This window comes from Gorilla gorilla, chromosome 9 (genome assembly GCF_029281585.2).
Source record: "Gorilla gorilla gorilla isolate KB3781 chromosome 9, NHGRI_mGorGor1-v2.1_pri, whole genome shotgun sequence".
NCBI classification, from domain to species: domain Eukaryota; kingdom Metazoa; phylum Chordata; class Mammalia; order Primates; family Hominidae; genus Gorilla; species Gorilla gorilla.
In genome coordinates this window covers 11,187,771-11,210,111 of record NC_073233.2, presented here as the reverse complement: position 1 = coordinate 11,210,111, position 22,341 = coordinate 11,187,771, and the positions used below count along the sequence as shown (strand labels likewise).

The 22,341-nt window shown below is 37.8% G+C and overlaps 3 protein-coding genes across 3 annotated transcripts in view; all 3 read right to left on the bottom strand.

Moving 5' to 3' along the window:
- MMP26 (matrix metallopeptidase 26) overlaps positions 1 to 22,341 on the bottom strand; it is a 275,769-nt gene that overhangs the window by 143,557 nt on the left and 109,871 nt on the right. The window lies entirely within an intron of this gene.
- On the bottom strand, positions 4,005 to 4,946 carry LOC101145012 (olfactory receptor 51A7-like). Its single transcript, XM_004050528.4, has one exon. The coding sequence runs from the start codon at positions 4,944 to 4,946 to the stop codon at positions 4,005 to 4,007; it is 942 nt and encodes a 313-aa protein (XP_004050576.4).
- OR51F2 (olfactory receptor family 51 subfamily F member 2) lies at positions 14,638 to 15,773 on the bottom strand. The gene has a single exon (XM_004050517.5). It carries the CDS (start codon positions 15,706 to 15,708, stop codon positions 14,680 to 14,682), a length of 1,029 nt encoding a protein of 342 aa, XP_004050565.4. The 5' UTR covers positions 15,709 to 15,773; the 3' UTR covers positions 14,638 to 14,679.

Genomic DNA, 22,341 nt, shown 5'->3' with positions numbered 1-22,341 from the left:
TTGATCTTGTTTGCCAATCAACTCTCAAGCAAATACAGGTAGTATTATTTAAACAAATCTAAATTTAGTTTCCTTTATACTTTTTGTGTTTCATATATTGCTTTAAAAAAGAGGTCTTTGGCCAGGCGCGGTGGCTCACGCCCGTAATCCCAGCACTTTGGGAGGCTGAGGTCAGGAGTTTGGGACCAGCCTGGCCAGTATGGTGAAACCACGTCTCTACTAAAAATACAAAAAAAAAAAAAATAAATTAGCCAGGCATGGTGGTGCACACCTGTAGTCCCAGCTACTCAGGAGGCTGAGGCAGGAAAATCACTTGAACCTGGGAGGCAGAAGTTGCAGTGGGCAGAGATTGCACCACTGCATTCCAGCCTGGGTGACAGAGCAAGACTCCATCTCAAAAAAAAAAAAAAAAAAAAAAAAGATGTCTTTGATTCCAAGCATTCAGTGCACAATCTCTTATACTATTTTCTAAAATTGTTACAATAGTTTTTACTTCTAAGTTTTTCTGTTAGAAGTTTAAATTTATATTAATCAAGGTGGATATTTACTAATGGCAGATTCACCTGTTAAATACATTCCTTTTCTCACTGAAATAAAATACTATGCATATCATATTATAAATTATATGTATATATAATATTGTGTATATATAATATACAATGTATATCTGTGTGTGTATATAAGTATACACAGTGTACTAACACTCTTAGTTCACTTACTGTACACCAACCAAAAAATCTCAGGTGCTCACCACCACAGCATTTATTATAATGCTTGCTGGTCAGTAGGTTGTGTAGGTGTATGCATTTTGCTTTGCAGATCTTTTTAGGAATGACAACATATCACTTATTTATTATAGCTTTACAGTATGATTTACTTAATATGAGATGTAAAGCAAACCCAATCTCACAAAACAAACGAAAGCTTTGGATTTCTAGGAGGTGTTAAATTATATTTATAGATTAAATGTAAGAAAATAAACATTAACGGTAAGTTTTCACATGCAAGAGTGTGTAAGTGTTTCATTAACAGTTTTTTCTGTTTTCCAATAAAATTATTTGCTTAAGTTAAATATATTTATATGTATTTCATAAATGTATGTCTTTTGTTTCTATTATAAATAAAGCAGTTCTTATCTTACAGTAAAACATCCGTATCATAATGTGGGAACATAGAGATATTCAATAAATGATTTGGAATTAATAAAAAAACAGTAACTATATTTAAACTTTGTATGCATGATTAATCAGAATAAAGAGCTTTACAGCTGGAAGTTTCTTTAATCTTCCCCCAGCTCCACCTCATTTTATAGACAGAAAGCTGCAACTTTGGCCTGTGGAAAGCACCTTTGAATGGTCCTGTATAAGTCAGTGGTAGGTATTGAACTGAAACCCAACTCCTCTGGCTGCCTCCATGTGTTTATTACTCTGGTAAATCAGGGTAGTAGAAAACTGTCTCTCTTTCACAGCAGAGCCTCAATCGCTCTCTCCTTTTTCCCACTCTCTCCTGTACACTGGCCAAATCCATACCAATTCTGTCAAAACCTTCAACCACATAGTGGTTGTTATTAATACCCCTGGCCAGTCTAGGATCCTATTCTCCCTCTGCAAATCACGTTAACTTGACTGATAAGTTAAGGGGAAAAAAAATTTCTTAACAGCACACAGAGGGGAGAAAGTATTAGCAAGCACATTTACAAAGTGTAACAGTGGTACACAGAAGGTGGATAAAACTGCAGATCGGGAAAAGCCTTGCAAAAGCCAGATCTCTGGGTTGGTCTACTTGCTAAACAAAGCTCTGCAGGATAGCAACCAGAATGTTACTGTGTGTGTGTGTGTGTGTGTGTGTGTGTGTGTGTGTGTGTGTGTGTCAGAAAGAGAGAGGAAGAGAGAGGAAGAGAGAGAGGGGGGAGGGAGATATTGAGAATTCATAACAGGGATCATAAGTTCAAATGTTTAGAGAAGCCAAGGAAATAATATAAATTTATAAAACAAGTACATATTCACATTGTGAGTAGTGGGATCTTTATTAACCAAGAGGCTTAAGACTTCTCAGGGGTTGCCTACTGAATGTTTGAATGTTTCCATGGGGGAATATAGGTCTACTACTTCCATGTCTTTCCATATTTAAGATAATTTATGTGTATATTTTATATATTTTGTGTGTATAATTATATATATATATATACAAAATAATCCAAACACTGCCATGTCCAAACAAAACCTGTCTGAAGATCATATTGAGATCTTAAAGCTTTTAAACACATTAACTTATTTAATCCCTGGAATGTATGGAGAAATAATTATGTTCTTAATTTAAAAGTACATATGAAATATATCATAATACATAGGAAGTAATTTTCTCAATACCACACAGCCAGGAAATGGCAGAGCTGAAACCAGAGGACCTGTTCCTGACCGAGTCCCTAGTTTTTCCGTTCATTTGATCTCCCTGGCAGGACTGAGCTATCACAGTAAGGACTTTAGAGGACACGTAACCCTGATGGGGTTTATTTACTCCTTCTTCTGTGGGTTAGTTTCTAAATTCCTAAATTCTCAGCCTGGAGTTACACTATATCTTATTCTTTAGGAGTGATCCTGGACCCTGATGTACTAAATAAGGATTGCACAGTCCTAGTGACTCCTAAAGTTGCCTTGCTGACCCTTTCTCATTAGGAGATCATCAGAGCCCTTTGGTCTGGTTCCATTCACAGCGCCATAAAGTGAGAGGTGAGACTAGGGAGGCTCAGGTGTTAAAGTTATTTGGGTGTCTGCTTGGCCACAGTGGTGCAGATTCTGTGCTATCATTACTCATGAACAGTAATATGGAGTGCCCCTCAATTCAGAAGGCAGCATCCAAGGGAAGAATCCACATCTCACGAACCTCCTTATGTATCTGCAATGTTAACTTCTTACTATGAGGCATGCAGAGGAGAGAGTGCTATGTTGAGCCTAGATGATGACTGCTCTGATGCACCCTAGAATTCTCACCCCAGAAAAACCTGAGGGGCCTGGCTTCAGGATGCTACCTCTTTTCCTTTAGACTATTTTTTTAGTTCAAATTGATATATTAATAGATCTACCAAGCACATACCATCGACAGAGTACTTTGTTGTCAGGAGAGTGAAAGTTGAATAATTCGTAACTCTTGTCCTGTGGAAATTTACAGTATAGTTAGTGAGAGAGATATATGCATCATGGTGGAAATACATATGGGCCTGCAACCATTGAGCACCAAAGTTTCAGTCCCTTGTCTTTACTATAAACACGGTCAAGTGCCATGGCCCTTCTATAACTTCCGCTCCAAACTGACTTCCACCAAAATTTGCTTCACCCAATGACATAGTCTCTATGTTTCCCTTTCACATCACCCGAGAAAAGTGTTCCTTAAACACTAACCTACATGCCAGTCACCTGAGATCTTGCTAAAATGCAGATTTCAGCTCAACAGGCTTGCAGCAGGACATGAGATTCTGCAGCAATTTTAACAACTTTCTAGGTAATGCTGTTGCTGTCTGTCAGCAGACCACACTTTGAATAGCAAAGTAAAGAACATACTTAGACAAACTCAGACACTTTATAAAGAGTTTAATGTAAATCACAATGAAAATAAAATAAGAGGAGGTAAATCTCAAGATGTTAAATAGTACCAGAATTTTGTAGGACTCTCCCAGCCACAGTTAAGGGCTACTTTTCCTAACTTCTCATTAGAAGATTTGCAAGAGTTTTGCTCTTCCTTCTCGTGTCTGAGGATTGAATTTATCAATCACCCAAAGAACAACAAAATGATTTGTAACATTTTCATGAAATATAAGCCTCTTCTTTATCAAAAGTAGAAAAGCTGTGGTATATTAGATGCTCCTTAGGGATTAGTTGATTGAACAATTAATTAATGCTAATTTTAAAACTTTGAAGTAAATAGAACCATTTCCTATTTGGATGAAACACTGTCCTTCTCCTAAGAAAATGTATTGTGAAAAAAAGAGAATTTCCACCTTTGCCCCATCATTTAGGCTTCAGAGCCAATTTTTCCAGGACCTTTACTCTAATCTGCCGAGTTTTTACACAATACACAATGGGATTCATCAAGGGTGGTACCAGCAAGAATGCATCTGCTATCAGAATCATAGCTAAAGGGGATTTATGCTTAGCAAAGCGACACATGGTAGCCAAGGTGATGATGGGCACATAGAAGACGAGTACAGCACAGATATGAGACACACAGGTGTCAAGAGCTTCGAGCCGCTCCCCATGGGATGCAATACCCAACACAGTCTTCAGGATGAACACATAGGAAATAGCAATAAAAACACTGTCTGACATCATGCAGAGTGCAACAAACAAACCATAGTAAAAGTTAACCCTGTTGTCAGAGCAGGCCAGCTTCATTACATCCTGGTGAAGGCAGTAGGAGTGGGATAAAAGGTGTTTATTACAGTATCTGAGTCTCTTTAAAGTAAAAGGAAGGGGTAGCACTAGGAGAATGCTTTTAATGGCAAATGCCAGTCCAATTTGCAAAACCCTGAAGCTGGTGAGAATAGAGCTATATCTTAGGGGGTTGCAAATGGCTACTAAGCGATCAAAGGACATGATTAGGAGAACTGAAGACTCCATGTCTGTGAATCCATGGATGAAGAATTCCTGGGCAATGCATGTATCAGCAGAAATCCCCATGTTGTTGAACAAGAAGATTCTCAGCATCGTGGGTAGGGAGGAGAAAGACAGGCCCAGGTCAGACAGGGCCAGCATGGAGAGGAAATAGTACATGGGCTCTTGCGGGGAATGCTCTGTTCTGATAACAAATAGGATGGTGCAGTTGCCCAGGATGGCCATGAGGTACATAAGGCAGGTGGGGATAGAGATCCAAATGTGTGCATGCTCAAGTCCTGGTATCCCAATCAATAGGAATGTGGAGACTTCAACTTCTGAGGTATTGAGCAGAAACATCACAGATAGGTCACTAGCTTATCCACTCCTGGGTCTAAAGAAAGATGCACAATAGATAAAAATTTTTAATTGTATTTGCTGAACATATTTAAGTTCAGTTGTTGGTTAAATTAAATATAGCTCAATCTTAGGTGTCAAGAAATAGCATAACATATTTTTTCCTATGTAAAGAAAACAATGGAAAATATTTAAACAGGTTCATCACAGGATTCATTTAAAACCTGTGTGTTATTTTTCTATCTTTATTCCCTGATATATTTCTGAATAATTTTCTAGCTAGAAAGAAGGTGCTTTGATACCCGCTTTTTTTGAAACCCTTGCTTTTTGAGATTTTTGATTCAATTAAACTAAGTGGAATGTGTTATAATCTACTATCACGCATGTGGTCAATGGTCATGTACTCACACAAACCACAGATGCATGCTATAGTCACAGCACTTAAGGGAGGCCTAAATCTTATGTTATCAATCTTGGTACACATCTGTGAAAATATATAGAATTGGTCTACCACAGAGGGTGGCAAACTGTAATGCAGAGTCAAACTCAGCCCATGGCCTGTTTTGTACAACTTGTGGGGTTTTTCTATTTTTAAAGAATACTATTAAAATAAAAAACAAGAGAATAAAAAGCAGATGTGGTAGGGATGATATGTGCCTGAAAATTATACACATTGTAAAATGATTCACTTTTTGGATATTCACAGAAAAAGATAGGCTCAAAACCTCAGAGAGATCTTCAAGTCTGGTAGCAAACACCATTTGCCAGATCTTGACAGTGGCCTGAGGCAGGGCAGTGTGAGTAAACACAGCACCTCAGTGAGCAGAGGAGGAAGGGCTCCTCTGACCCAGCTCTCATGACTTAGATGGCTAGTGGCAGCAAGAGGTGCAGAGAGGATGGCCACGTGTGATCATTTGTCCTTTCATGGAAAGTCTCTGAGCATGTCTTGGCAAGTGTAGATAAAGAGGAGATTGCATTCAGCTAGAAGAAACTAGAAAGTGGTGGGTAGAAATAGAAAGTAGTGAAGGAAAGGGGAACTAGCAGCTACTTTGTATGCTGCAAAATTTTTAAAGGACCTTTGCCTCATATTGACCTGAGTTAGGAGCTATGAGGCAGGCTTAGTGTTTGTTATATGTGACCAATGCATCCTTGTTATGCATCCCATAACATAGATGCCATTTGTACCTGTTTAAAGTACTCACCACCTTATAGTGCAATTGCTACTGGCCCTGCTCAGAATGGTCACAGCTCTTGTCTTTGTCTGTTCACGGATTTTTTCCTATTGCACTTGGCTTCTGTGTGTCTACCCTTCAGATTGGTGACCAGTGCAGGTGTCTGTCTCTGGAATTTGGGTTTGAACCTGATCATACTCCTGGAGTCAGCTTTACTGACACTTTGGGTAACTTTCCTTTCAAGAGCTGTAGAATAAAAGCTCCAATGGTATGGCTAACAGCCTGTTATTGGTATGGCTATGTAATGGTATGGCTAACAGTCTGAATTCTGACAGAGACAAAAGCAATAACACAACATCTGGCTCCCTTCAATGAATCCCCTCGAAATGGGCCATTCCCAAGGTTTCATGCCTGAGGGCTTTCTTGACAAGCTTCCAGTGTAACTCAGGTAACTCAATACATGAGTTACTATTGGCAACATTGTTGTATTCAACTGTATTCATCATGTAAATACAAGTAAGTACCCCATGCTACATGTGGACACTAGTCTTTTCAGCCATAAACCTTTTCCAAAATGTAGCTTGATCTCTTAGGTTGAACAACCCATGAAATATTTTTACCTCCATTCCTCTGAAAGACATATGGTTGATCTCTATAAACTACAGTGTTTTCATTGGAAAAGATAAAACCATCCTAAGGAAATTCAATTTCATTCACCAGAACACCTACCAGGCTTATAGCTACCTTATTCCAGACCAAGAATGGAAAGCCTTCAGATCCTACAGCTTCTGCAGCTCCTCTGTTCCAGCACTCTGTTGGGAATCTGCACCTTTGTTTATATCCTCATACTCTCCTTTAGCCAAGGAACACCCTCCTGAGAATTAATAGGCACCTAGTCCCCTGGGAACAATGACTTTTGTTTTAATTTTGCTTTGATTTGTCTCATCAATGTCTGTCAATAATGAGCTCTCTTAAGTGAGCAGGCTCTGAATCACAGTGACGACTTTAACTGATGTGATCCTGTTCCCATACAGGTGCAGGATTTGGGGACAGTCACTCTAAGGCATTATCAAAGACAGCCCAAATCCAGCAATGGCTCTATCTAAGATTCAGTGTATATCTTAAAAGGCTCAACATAAGCCAGTCACTGAGGTCAGAGACAGGCAGACTTGAGGTGGAATCCTGCCCACAAATGTGTTCTGTTTGGTCATCACAATGTCTAAACAGATTTTTAATGTGATGGCTTTAGGTAAGTGACAAGGTCTCTAATTTATCATAGGCTCCTTCTTTCCCCATTGTCTTATATCTAGCCCCTTAACATTTATTGGTCCTCAAAGGCACTTAATCTCACAAAACAAAAAGTAATTCCCAGGGTCACAGCATGCTTAATATCTCAGACCCTCACGTTCAGAAGGGAAATTGTTCAGCCCACTAACTTTGAAAATTAGAAATAAATAAATTGTATAATTCTGCTGGCAAGTTGTGCAGGGGCATATGATTTTCAGATAAAGAAAATAGAAAATAAGATTTAGCAAAATACTATTGGCCTGAAACAAAGTATATCACATAAATGAACCAACTTAGATAGCCGACAATGATGACTTCATCTTCAGGTTAATACAAGAGGTGATGTGATGGAGTTGGGGGCTGTAGTAATCAGTTAGGACAGGCAGAAAAGTGGAGAAAAGAGTCCAGTAAACTAGCAGGCTTATACTATAACATGGGCCTAGTTGGCTTAACACCGCTGAAGATTTGATAATATGCAGAGCTCTGATAAAGCTGTAAACCATACTTAAGGTCAGAATTTTTTTGGTATTTAGTAGCCTTTTACTGCAAGATCATGCCAGTAGAAATACAGTCAGGATTATGATACCTAATATTCTGCCTTCAGGAAAATGTCAGTCCTAGTTAAACACTGTATTATTTTCCTAAAGCCTTAGGTCCCCTAGACTCAAGGCTTCACTAGACTTGGGTAGATGCAGCACTGAAACTCCCGGGCAGATGGGTGACTGAAACCAGATTTGTTAGGCCCTGAATATATTTAGAGCTGGTTGCTGAGGATGACAGACAAAAGCGATACAGAATATCCTTTGAAATGGTCCTCTTTATTATTATTGGACCAGAACAAAATAACCATGAAGGCCTACTCTAATTCTAGCCAAAATATCCAGCCTAGGTTTCTCAACTTATTGCTCTGGCATCTGTAAAGGAAAAATTGCAGCTGTCCTGAAAATGTAATTAAGGCCTAGAAAAGAAGCACATAAGTGTCGAACCAAGAGAGCATTGCAGACCTAGTTAGATTATCCTAATTAGAGAAGATAACCCTAAAGGGTTGTGTTCATTCAAACTTTAATCTTTATTCAAACCTCCACCCATTAGGAAAATACCTTTTCTGATAATAAAAAATCTCCCCCCGCTTTCTAAAATAGATAGTACAAGTCAATTTTATTCCTTTCCCCTTCAATTCTTATGTTACCTACCACAAACAGCATATCTATTGCCACCATCATTCATTTATTTGATGTGTATTTCTTGATGACCTATTATGAACAATGCATTGTGTCCAGATACTGAGAAACACAGATGACCAAAATAGATGCATTGCTTTTATTGAGCTTATAGCTCAGAGGACAACTATGGATCGTCAGTGAGTAGGATAATTAATATAAAAAGCTTTCAGAAACTTTTAGAGGTAAACTTCCAGAAAACCTTGAGCCTAAACCTAGAGCAGTTTTTAGCAGGTAATGAAGAGCACCTCTTCAGTCTACAATGGCTTCAAAAAACGAGGAGCACTGCTTCCTCACATTCCTATTCTTATACACAGATAGGAGACATAATTCAATTTGATTTTTCACATTCAGAAAAACGTATATTTTAACTAGAGTATTACCAAAAGGAGTGCAAGTTTCTAATGTTGATGTATTTTTCCCAGCATCAGTCCAGAATCATAATGGAATCTGTATGGCTCATGTTTGTCTTATGGCACATCCTTCTATTACTTCCTGACATGTATCTACATCATTTTGAGTGGAAAATTAATTGGTCTCCAGATCCAGAAAAGGCTACAGGGTCACCAGGTCAAAAAAGCAACTAGAACTATGAAAAAAATTACAAGTTTGTTTTTGTTTTGTTGTGTTTTTTTTTTAGGGAGCAAAACAATTAGAACTCTCATCTTGGAAAGGCTAAATTTAGGTAACTTTTAGGAAAAAGATGAAATAAAATCTATTATCTTTCTTCTATTTTTTTCTCTGATTTGACTTGCTACCCTAGCTCTTCCTCCTCCATTTCTGCTTTCCCTTACTTCTTTTTATTTATTGTTAACAACAATAAATAAATAATAACAATATTATTATTAATATCACCATTTTAACATAAAAGGGTGTAAACTTAGTAATAATAAATATTCCCTGCAAAAGCATTTTTCTCTCAGCAGCCTTCCTGAGACCACTTCCATATACTTTATGTGCTCATAGCACTTTCTCCGTTGCCCTGGAGCTATCCCCATATTTTCTAAAAGACTTGGCCCATGGATACCTTTTTCAGGATCATTTTTCTTCTCTATTTGGAGTTTTTTAAAAAAAGGAAACAAGTTGGTAAGCATATCATTTTAATTGACTTACGGGATTAAATAACAGAACTTGCACCAAAAACAATAACAAAAAAGATCAAGGATAGATTTTCAGTACAGCAGAAGAAATGGCTCATACCTCATTCTGAGGTGACTGCATTTTCTGTGAACCTACAAGCTCTCCAGGATAGAACATCAGTTGACCCTGTGAATTCGCTGCTTCTAGTGCATCACCGCAAATCTTTCAGCCTCATTTTCCAATCACTGTTACAGCAATCAGACTCATTTAGTCATTGGCTGGCTTTTCACAGGAAGAATCTGAAAACCTCTCAACCTAGGCGCGTGCCATGTACCTCTTGTTTCTTGCCCCAAGACTGACACTGAATGATGAAATATCTACATGTACTCACTTGGTATCCATGCATGTACAACCCAGAAATAGGGGGAAATTAAGGATTCATGAGGTAGACTTTCAGCAATGGGAAAAAGGATCCAATGGATAAACTGTTTCTGTCTTTTTATTTTCCTGGGTTGAGTATCCCGAGACGTATTTGATAAGGCTTCAGAGGTGGCCCTGTAGGATTAGGCAATAGTCACCCATAATGGTATCTGGATTATTATTGATGTGCCATTTCTCAACCTCCAAATTCCTTTTTACCTGCTCTGTGATGAAGATGTTGGGCCTTATAATGTTTTGCTAGCTGCTACAATGTTAAGATTTGTCAGTAGAGGGTAGTGGAGGCACACTGAAAGGAGAAGAAGAGGTTTTTCTCTTCCTGGTTTTATTGTGGTTTGCCAGCCAGACTCCTACAAATCATGATTTTTCTTTATTGCTTGGCTCTGTGTGGTTCCTCCAGGGCTCAGTTCCAGCAGTGCATAGCTTTCTTCAACATTTCACCACTGAGCTTGTTCTCCAGCTCTCCACTGAAACAACAATGGCATAACCTGGAACCATAGGCATAATAGGCCAGCACTGAAGCTGAGATAGCTTCTTCTTTATCTTCTCCTTAGCCCTGAATATCTGTGTGCACATCAGGGGCCCCATGGGACTAGTCTTCTAGCAAGGTAGTCACTCAACTTATCCAGAGAAGGTGGGCTGGAGCCACCCCAGGTACAGCCACACATGGAAATGCATTATACTCCTAGAAAGAACAGTCTTTCCAGCTCCCAGGTACAGCAATGCCCAACAATCAGCAGTTTCCCTTGCACTTAGAGAGTTCTGGGGCTTGGCACCTTCTTACCGAAGGCCTTTCCTGCAACTATCAGAGGGCAGATTTATGGAAAACCTCACTGATAAGGCCCTTTTGTGAGTTCACCAGCCTAGTGCAAGGAAAGGAATCCTCCTTGGGTGCTTTATCCCAGCGCTTGGGGTAATGGTTGCCCCTTATAGCTGTTTCTACTGAATTCTTTATAACTCTCTTTAACAAGCTAATTTCTCCACTATTTTAGCTCCTTGTTAATAATTCTCTACATTAAATTTTTCCTGTTAAAATTATTGTATGATTTCTGTCTTTTGATTGAACCCTGATTAACGCAGCATCAAACTCAATGAGGTGTTTTCTATCATCTTATTCTTCCTCCTTCTTTAACTTCAGTTGTTCCTCATTCATGGTCCCTGGAAGCACATTATCATTAACATGGTCAATTGATAAGAAAATCTGATTGCTAGCAGTCAGAAGGCTGACAATAATCCTTGAAATTCAATGGCATCACAATTACTAACACACTCATTTGTGATAGACTGGATGAAGTTCAGGTGGAAGGTAAGGTATTAGGTTATATGGTAACTATGGATCTTGAATCTAGTCTTCCATTTTTACCTAAAACATCTAAAGATTATGGAATGGGCTGATTTTATTATTTGCCTCAGAAATCTTGAAATAAGAGCTAATCAGATTGGGACATCCAACTCACAATGCAGGGTATGCCATGAAAATCAAAGGTTCTCTGTAGGAACACTGACAGAAACCTTTATCTCATTCAGACATAGATTATACAGCTCTAAAAATCAGGCAAAGGATTTAACTAAAAAGGTGGCAGAGCTACAAGACAGGCTGCTCAGTTTTGACAGATCTTCTGTGATAAAGTCAAAAACCTTGAAAAAGACTAGAAATACAGTAATGGGAAAATGATGAGATCCTCATTCCTGGAATGCTGATATTTGAGTGAATAAGTCTTCAAATCTTGAGACTTTTGAATATTTTATGCCAGAAGAAACAGATCCCTTCTTACTTTTCAAAGATAATTCATTTATTACTGTCTGGAGACCTTACACAAACCAAACCTGAGTGTGATGCCTCACAACTGATACCTTTCCTCCACAAGAACTGCCCTATCATTTCTCATTGCACCCAAAATAATAACCAATCAGGTCTCAGCAAAGCCTGAAAAGAGAATTTTTATTAACATTTTTGGAGAAAATAGCTTATTTACTGAAGGCATTGCAGAACCTACTTAATTGGACTAACTGGAATCAAATGAGTAGAGTGGATCTTGAAGGTGTTAGATCCAGGCAGCAGTGGTAGTATGTGGTAGTATGAATATTAATTAACAGAGAAAAGTTTATTGACATGAAGGCATTGATCCACAATTAGAGGTGCAATATTATATCAAGGATACCCAGAAACTGTGCTAATGCACTACTGAGACGGTTGTTTCAAGATTGGATATGATAATGACCACAGAAAATTAGGTGGAGATGCCAAATATTCTTGGCAAAATGTGGACTATAGAAATATCAGGGAAGTTGACATGTTAGAATTGATTTATCCTATAGGACAAGAGAATTTACCACATGATTATTTTCTCCATGAGGGAAGAGAAATGTCTTCACAGAGGCAACAAAGAATGCATTTGTAAGAGGAAGTCTGGTTCATTTCAAAGGTCAGCAGTTGCTGTACTCTGTAGGCTACACATAACAATGAAAGATGCTTCTGTGGAAATGGGCTTCCTATTAACAATGAGAATGAAGGAATTCTGAGACCACATGGCAGTACTTAAAAATCGTATAAGTGTGTATAATTTTTATAGAGGATAGAAAGGCTAGAATGGCTATCAGAGTGATGGGACCCATACTGATATGTTGCAATATATGATAGTCTTCCTGGAGACAAGCTAAATGAACAGTCTTCTAGGATGTACCCAGCATACATTTGCAATAGAGAACTTCTAAGCACCAGGCTGACATCAGCCATATAATGGAAAGTCATGATCCCTTAACCTGTTTAAATATTTAAGTCACTTCATGTATACAGTACCCATTAATTGAATATGAGTCTTGGTCTCCCCCACGGAGTGTCCCACAATGCTACTACCAGTATGTAATAAAAATTAACCAGATTTCCCCCCAAACAGTCTAAGGTCATTTACAAATGTAACTGTTCATTAAACAAAGAATACCCAACTCTTTAAGGACTCTTATATATAGGTTATCTAAGGTTATATCTAAGAGTTCTTAAAGAGTTTGTTCACTCAAACATATCATCATATTCTCTTTTGGTTAACTTATAAGATTATTGAGAGTGATTAATGGAGTTATGAACAACGTTTATCTCATAGTCAGCCCAATAATTTTTCGGCTTTACTTGTGGTTATTCTTCAGATGCTTAATCACATAATTGAGGATAATATACTTAGCAACAGGAAAAATTCTTACGTTGTTATGCTATCTGAGACATTTGAGCAATTATTGTAGGGATAATGATGGACAAGGTCAAAAAGCACAAATAATTTATGTGAATAGTTGGCCCAGAATCCTATGACACTTGTCACTGTTGTATGGATGTCTCGGCATTAATTCACATCCATGGCCTCATGGGGGATTTTGTTAAGTTTCTGGAAAAGGAGGAAAATACTCAGACTTAGTTCATGAATAGATTGGTAGACAAGTTGATGCTAACCAAAAATTGTGTGCAGTGGCATAATAGCCCTACCTTTGATGGCATAAAGGAGAGTGGTGAAGGAAAACATTTCCAAAGGGCAGAGTTGTGAGTAGTACTCTTGGTTGTTAATGTCGTTTGGGGGAGAAGTTGTCTGAAGTCTGTGGATATACACGGACTAGGACTTTGCTAAAAGGCTTGGATAATTTCTCAACAGATGGAACTAGCAACTTTGTTAGAAGAGATGTAAGAAATTCTGCATGTGATGTGCTATTGAAGCCGACACAAAGGATGAAAAGTTCTGTGTCTTGTGTTAATATTCACTAGAGAGTATTCACTTCAGAGGAGGGACTCAACAACCAGCTATAAAGTATCTATACGTTGATATCAGCCAGCCTTTGCTCTGCCATTGCTAGTCCAGTGAGCCCATAAATGAAACCATAAAATCAGGGAGAGAGATAAATATGAGCCAAAAGTACAGGTTCTCTTATACCAAGGCAAATCTTCGTTTAAAAAATGAAAAATAGTGTTATCCTTACTCCTAGAATGTTAACAATGTAATTACCAACTTTTAACTCTTCAGCTAACAGCAGCAGTAACTGATGCTGAGCACATAATATGGTATCTTGTATTTACATTAGGTAGCCCCTGCACATAATAAAGGGCAAAATAATTCCATCTAGATAAGACCCAATGTGGAATTACATTGATGTGTATTTTAGGATCCACCCTATAGAATCTCTATTTTGGAATCGCACATATAATCAAGAATTTCAAGAAAAGAAACTAATTAAAGTGTTTTCTGTGTATCATTCAGAAAATAACAATTGACTTATTTAGAAAGTTTCTCACATTAAATGTGAACTTTTATAATTGTACACAGAGCCTGAATTAATACTTTATGTAGCTTTCATACTGCTTACAAATATAATTAGTTGTTTATATATGTTTCTTCACTTCATATTGAAAACAAAATCATAATTTAGTTGGCAATGACATGAATTTATTGACAAGGAAATTGACTAAATAAATGTCACGTAACCTATAAGTTGCTTAGTTTGGACTGTTGGAGGCATGTGTGGGCACTTTGGGACAATTACTCCATTGTAGCAAAGCACTTATTCATAAATGGCTTTATCTCTAATCAGAAATAGCTGATGATTAGATTTGGAGTGCTTCTGAATTAAGACCTTGATAATGGCCTTTTGAATCTGCTTAGTCTTTACACTGTAAATAATAGGGTTGAGCACAGGAGGGATTAGCAGAAAGACATTGGCCATGATGATGTGGACAAATGGAGGTGCTGAATGGCCATAGCGATGGACAAGAGACAAACTGATGAGAGGGATGTAGAAGATGGCAATAGCACTGATGTGGGATGTGCAGGTGTTGAAGGCTTTCCGCCTCTCTTCTGAGGAAGCAATGCTGAGGACAGATCGAATGATCAGGATATAGGAGAGCAGGATGCAAGGGCAGTCAAACCCTGTAGTGGACAAAAGCGCAAACAGACCAAGGAAGCTGTTGATCCTATTGTCTGTGCAGGAGAGTTGGATGAGATCAACATGGTAGCAGTAAGAATGTGAAAGGACCATAGAACTGCAGAAGGACAACCTCTTGACAAAGAGCATGACTGGCAACATGACGGCAACATTTCTTATCAACATGCTCATCCCAATCTTGGCAATTCGGGCATTGGTAAGGATGGTAGTGTATCTCAGTGGGTAACAGATGGCCACAAAACGATCAAAGGCCATGGCCAGTAGAACCCCAGACTCCATGAAAGTAAATCCGTGTAGAAAGAACATCTGGGCAATGCAGGCATTTAGGTTGATTTCTCGGGCTTCAAACCAGAAGACACCAAGGGTAGTAGAAAGTGTACACAGGGACAAGCTCAGGTCTGTGGCTGAAAGCATAGAGAGGAAATAGTACATAGGCTTATGGAGGCTCCGTTCACAGAGGACCACAAACAGGATCATGCTATTTCCAGAGAGGGCAACAACATATAGGAGACAAAAAGGGATGGAAATCCAGTACTGGATGGCTTTCAGGCCTGGAATGCCCATCAGGAAGAAGATCAGAGGCTGAGCATTGGTATTATTGAGGACCGACATAGGGAAGGACTGAGAAGACAGAGATGTTTCAGTCATTTAACATAACACATAATACATAGTTTATCACTTATAACATCTCTTTGGCACTTCAAGATTCACTGAGTTATTATTTCTAATTTTCAAAGAACTTGAATTTTCTTTTTAGCTTCCCAGAGCTACATATTTCTCTCCAAGTCTGTCAGTGTTTCACATTTATTGAGAAAAGTGAATTCCCTGAACTGTGCCACATCAAATTTTCTTAAGTATATTAAGCCTATAATTCTCATTACTAGCAATAAACATTACAATTAAGTCACGTCTGCCAATATAAATCCCCAGTAAAATTCCTAAACAATATTATGAGAAACCTGCTTTCCAGTACTTGTTGAAAATAAATTTTGATTCTGGAATAAAACACTGAGCAAACTAAGTCATATTTGAAATGTGAATATTATTATATTTCCTTGGAAAATATCCAGAAGAATGCCAAAAAATCCCTGGGACACACAGGCCCATATATGTGGTAATAGGGTGGTCCAAAAAAACACCCCAAGAAAAATAAATATTGATCGCATTTGTTGGGAGTTCCCTGTGTTGTTGACATTTTATATGCATTATATAATTTCATCCATACACCAACTCTTGGAGATAGATCGTACATGAATTTTGCAGATGAGCAAACTAAGACTCAGCAATTAATCACCCAATGTTATCTTTATAAAGCACTGCCTAAATGTTGAGAGAAACCACAAAAGTAAGAAAGTTGGAGAAAGGAGAGAGACAAAGATGACAGAGGAGGAGAAGAAGGAGGAGAAAGAGAAAGACTAGTGAAGGTGGAGGCAGGTAAGAGCACAGAGGGGAAGAGGAGGAAAGTGCAAGAGGAGGAGGAGGAATAAGAGGAAGAAGGGAGGAAGTGAGAAAGAAGGGAAGGAAGAAAGGGAAGGAATGGAGGAAAAAAGCAAACCTTACCATAATTTTACTACAATAAATTAAGCACTACACTATGATAAATAATACCACAGGCTAGTATCAAAATTCAAAAAAACACAATAGCCAGCATTTCTTGAACGTGTGTCATATGCCAGACACAATTATCCTCATATCCATAATATGATCCAATCATTATAATTATTCAACAAAGAAAATAAATTTCTTATCCCTAATGTACATATGAAGAAACTGATATTTACATTGATTAAGTAATTTTCCCCAAATTATGCAGTTAGGCAGTAGAAGAACTGAGGATGAAACCTGCGTATCTAACCTCAATGCCTTCACTCAGTAAAGCTGAGGAATGCATAAAAGGAATTTCTAAACCAGTCTGACAAAGGCTCCAGGTGTATGATTTTAAAGAGACATACTATGGTCCGTGTGGTATCTTTGGAGGGCAGTTTGATGTGTCAAATGTTAATTCCATGTGAACTGTGGAGATATGAAGCTCTTTAGGCTTCTCTGGAAAGTAGTCTTAATATCGATAGTTCCTGTATGCAAAGGGCCAAGAAAATCAGGTATCCAGGCTGTATCCACTATGGAAAATAACACCAAAATGGAACTGTCAAATTCAGTTGAGGCCAGGCACAGGGTTCATGCCTGTTATCCCAACACTTTGGGAGGTCGAGGCGGGAGGATCACTTGAGCCCAGGAGTTCAAGACCAGCATGGGTAACATAGGGAAACCCCATCTCTACAAAAAAGTTTAAAAATTAGCCAGGCATGGTGGTACATGCCTGTAGGTCCCAACTACTTGGTAAACTGAAGTAGGAGAATTTCTTGAGCCCAGAAGTCAAGATTGCAGTGAGTCATGAATGTGTCACTGTACTCCAGCCTGAGTGACAGAGAGGAACCCTGTCTCAAAAAAAAAAAAAAAAAAAAATCAGTCGACTCATTTCAGTGACCATCTCATTCTTTCAGCAATACATATTTTGTTGATGATTCTGGAAATTTTCTCTCCCTCACTATTTTATGATACCAGTCTCTCTTAATATTCTCCCATTAGTCAGCTCTTTCTCTGACTGTTTCAGTTTTCTTGTTTCTTTCCCCCCTCTCCCGGGTACCTTATGTTTTCCAACCTTATATTTGGCATTCTTCAGAGATCTCTCCTTTGCTTATTCTCAAGTCACTTGTAAAATTATCTCCCCCATTTTCACAGCCTCATATTTCACCCATACAATAATAAATTTCAAGTGAATTTCTGAAAACCAGTTTTGGTGTTTAGGTTCCATGTCTGAAGATAAAACTTTATTCTGGACATTTCCATCTAGATTTTTCATGGGTAAATAAGAAAACCTCCTATGTTCAAAGCCAAATTGATTATTTTCTCTTATAACTGTTTTTCCTCCTATACCATTTTCTGTATAAAGGTTATAACTTTCATAAAAATGACCCAGTTTTCTAAATCAGAAATCTAGGAGTTATCTGTACTCTCTTATTTTTTAACCAACACCTCTTCCAGTCTTTTCTATTCAACCTCTAATATCTGTCTTTATTCTTCCAGCTTGTCTTTATCTGAGTACAAAATACTCTTTTCCAAATCTATTCATTCTCTAACCTGGACTACTGAATTAGTCTAATACTGTATTTTATTAATATAGTCACATTAATATAATAATATAAAATGAAAGACTCCAAAGCAATAACAACATCCATTTATTAAGTACCTTCTCTATTCCGGAAACACATAAATGAGAAAAACAATCTTTTAAGCTGAATAACAATGACAATACCACATAGCAGAAACTGTGAGGCAAGATGACATCCAAAACAACTTACAGCTTGAAGAGTATAGGAAAAAATGATGGACAGTATTAAGCTTCTAAGTTCTCAGTTTAAGAAGCTGGGATTATAATTAAATAAATATCAAAAGAAGCAATTAACAAAGATGAAAGGCACAAATGAATGAGTTAAAAATAAAACCAAAGTTATTTAAAAATAATATAATGAATCTTTTTTTCAAAGACAGTCAAGAAAATTTTACAAAAACGATGAAAAATGAAAATAATAACAAACCTATGATTAGAGAACTATAACTTTAAATATAATGACTAGTGAGCACAATTATGATAATATGTTTGATGACGTACATAAAATAGATGATTTTATAAGAAAATATCGATCACCAAACTAGCCGAAGAAATAAAATCTAGCATAGAAGAAATGGTAATGATGGAAAAAATATTTACCAATAAAGCAAACAAGAGTAACTGTTCTGATTTCTGAGTTCTACCTATGTTAAAGAAAAGAAAGAGACTATTTCTTTATTTTCAAACTTATCTAGCCCAGAAGAAATATTTGTTAGCAAATTACTTGCTGATATATCACTAATTCCCACACCCTTTAGTCTGAGCCTGTCACTCTGAGCCCTGCTTCCCAGTATTTCTACCCCTGATTTGCAGTCTTTTGCCTCTGAGCACTTGCCTCTCCACTTCCCATTCCTCCCTTTCTGCTCTCTCTTGCCCCCCAGTTTAGACCTCAACAGTCTCTGCCTTCTTGGTCTGCTCTTTCTCATGCTCTCACACCTTACCTGGCTCCCAACAGAGGAAGAGGTGCCCTTTCTACTCACTCTCCAGCCAAGTGTATTTGTAGATGGCTCTTGGACCTGGCCTTCTCTAAGAAGCCCTGCATATAACCCAACCCTGTTGCCAAGAGACCCTTGGGACTTGACCCAAGGTGTAATGACTAGAAATTCCCAGGAGATTCCTCACACTAGACTGAAGCAGATCCAAATATGTTGACAGCTTCCTTTTAATTATTGCATTATCTTTATAATAATTTAAATGAATATAAATGTTATTTTTTTCCATTTTTCCCCCAAAATATGAAAAAGTTTTGTAGATTTTTGTTTGTTTGTTTGTTTAAGATGCAGTCTCACTCTGTTGCCCAGACTGGAGTGCAATGGCAGAATCATGGCTCACTGCAGCCTTGACCTCCCAGGCTCAAGCAATCCTTCCACCTCAGCAACCCTAGCAACTTGGACTACAGGTGCATACCACCACACCTACCTTTATGTATTTATTTATTTTGCAGAGAAGGGGTCCCATTACATTGTCCAGGCTGGTCTCAAACTTCTAGGCTCAAGATATCCTCCAGCCTTGGCCTCCCAAAATGCTGGGATTACAGGCATAAATCACCATGCCCAACCTCCATTAACTTTAGATTCTACTTCCTGCTATGCAGAGTGCAAGGAACAAATGCCCTTACACTTCCCTTCTTCTCTTCCCTCTCCTTTCCCAAATTTAGTCCCCTGTAGTATAATACTTTCCTAGGCCATATATAAAAATGTACATACAATCTTATAGCTATGGTTTTATATTTGTTCAGGTTATTCGAACTTCAAAAGCAACAAAAAATTATTAAAATATAATTAAATAATTATTCAACACGGAATACGGAATATATGGTATGATTAGAAAAATAATGACACATCAACCTATGTCACTAAACATGCCACTATAAAAGAAGGCACCCCACTTTGGGAGGCCGAGGCGGGTGGATCACGAGGTCAGGAAATCGAGAACATCCTGGCTAACATGGTGAAACCACGTCTCTACTAAAAATATCAAAAAAAAAAAAAATTAGCCGGGCGTGGTGGCGGGCGCCTGTAGTCCCAGCTACTCAGGAGGCTGACGCAGGAGAATGGCGTGAACCCTGGAGGCAGAGCTTGTAGTGAGCCGCGATCACGCCACTGAGTTCCAGCCTGGGCAATAGAGCGAGACTCCGTCTCAAAAAAAAAAAAAAAAAAGAAGGCACCCATTCATCAAAAGAAAATCAATTATTTCCTTTCATACTAATTCAGTTGCCCATAATCATGTCAATTTTCTGTTTATTTTGGACCATAGTTTTCTGGAACAATTTTTATGTTGTCTCTGGAATTTAAATTATCTTTCGTTTTGTCTGATAGCAGGATAAAGAAAAGCTTTTTTTTTATTATCTCACAAATGACTTAAAGAGAGGTACTGCAACAATAATAGTAGAGGACTTCAACATCCTACTTTCAGCAATGAACAAATCACCCAGACAGAAAACCAATAAAGAAACCTTGGATTTAAATTACGCTCTACACCAAATGGACCTGACGGACATTTCATCCAGCAGCTACAGAATACATATTCTTCTAGATTGCATATGAAACATTCTCCAGGATACATCATCTGTTAGGCCACAGACCGAGTCTTAACTAATTTGAGAAGATCAAAATCGTATCAAGTATTATTTCTGAAAACAATAGTACAAAACTAGAAATCAATATAGAGAAACCGTGGAAAATACAAACACATGGAAATTAAACAACATCTTCCTGAACAACCAACAGGTTGATAAAAAATCCACAGAGAAATTAAACAATTTATTTAGACAAATGAAAATGGAAGTACAATATACAAATACCTATGGGACAGCAAAAGTGGTATGGGAGGGACGTTTATAGCAATAAATGCCTACATCAAAAAGAGTAGAAAGATCTCAAATTATAGTTATTTGTTGATAAAGAAAATTAAATGCTTGTAAAATTGAGTGAACACGTAAATATCCTCAAGATCTTGTTAAAATGAGAATTCTGACTCATTAGGACTGAAATGGAGCCTGAATTCTAAATTTCTGACATCACTCCTATCTGAGGCCATATTTTGTGCAATATTCTAATATGTTCTGCGTTTCTTGAGGCATGTCGGATTGTTGTATTCCTGGGATTATTTTACATAGCATCCATAAGTAGTTTTAATTCATACTTGGTTATCAATTGTTGAACTTTACTGTATACCAATTTCATTTGCTGAAGCATATATTCCAGGATTTTTCATTCCAAAAAAAGTACATAAATGATAAATTTGCTGTGTTCCCTGTCTAAAATTTCTTTCCTTCTTTTTTTGTTATGCTTCATTGCTGTGCTGACTATATGAAAAATAAATAAATCTAAAGACTCCAAAATCACTAAGCCAAAAGAAAAAGTCAAGCTGGGAACTGTGTCAGGCAAACCTGCCTCCCATTTTATTCCTATAAAAGTTAGCTAGTAAGTATAAAAAGCTACATACCTGCGTCTCAATTTTCCCACAAGGAAATTCTTCGTGGACCTCAAGATCTTTACCCTAAAACAGTGATGCCGAATTTCACCCTGGCAATGAAAATTGATAGCTTATCTTCACAGGTGTGGAAAAAAGAACAGAACTGGAAGCCATCCCTTTGCTCACCTGAGACAAATGCACATCTGATTGCTTCCTCTGCCCTACTGTTTATGTAAAAATGCAGTCACTGAGCCAGACTAAGGCATAAGTGACTACTCCTCTATCTACCCCCTCACGTGTAAATTGTGTATTTAGTGAAAGGCTGATCAAAGAATGCAACTTTTGTCTCTTATCTTCCCATTACCTGGAAGTTCCTGCTTTGAATTGTCCTGCCTTTCCAGACTGAAAAAATGTATACCTTAAACTTATTGATTGATGTCTCATGCCTTCATAAAATGTATAAAAGCAAGCAGTACCCCGACTGTGTTGGGCACAAGTCGTCAGGACCTCCTGAAGCTGTGCCACGGGTGCGTTCTTAACCTTGGAAAAATAAATTTTCTAAATTGATTGAGACCTGTCTCAGATACTTTTGGTTCACAACTATATGCAGAATTACTATGCTCTAATTTTCTCTAAACATTTTTATTAATGTTTAGAGAACATTATTAAGGGTGGGTTTATTAATACGGTGGATA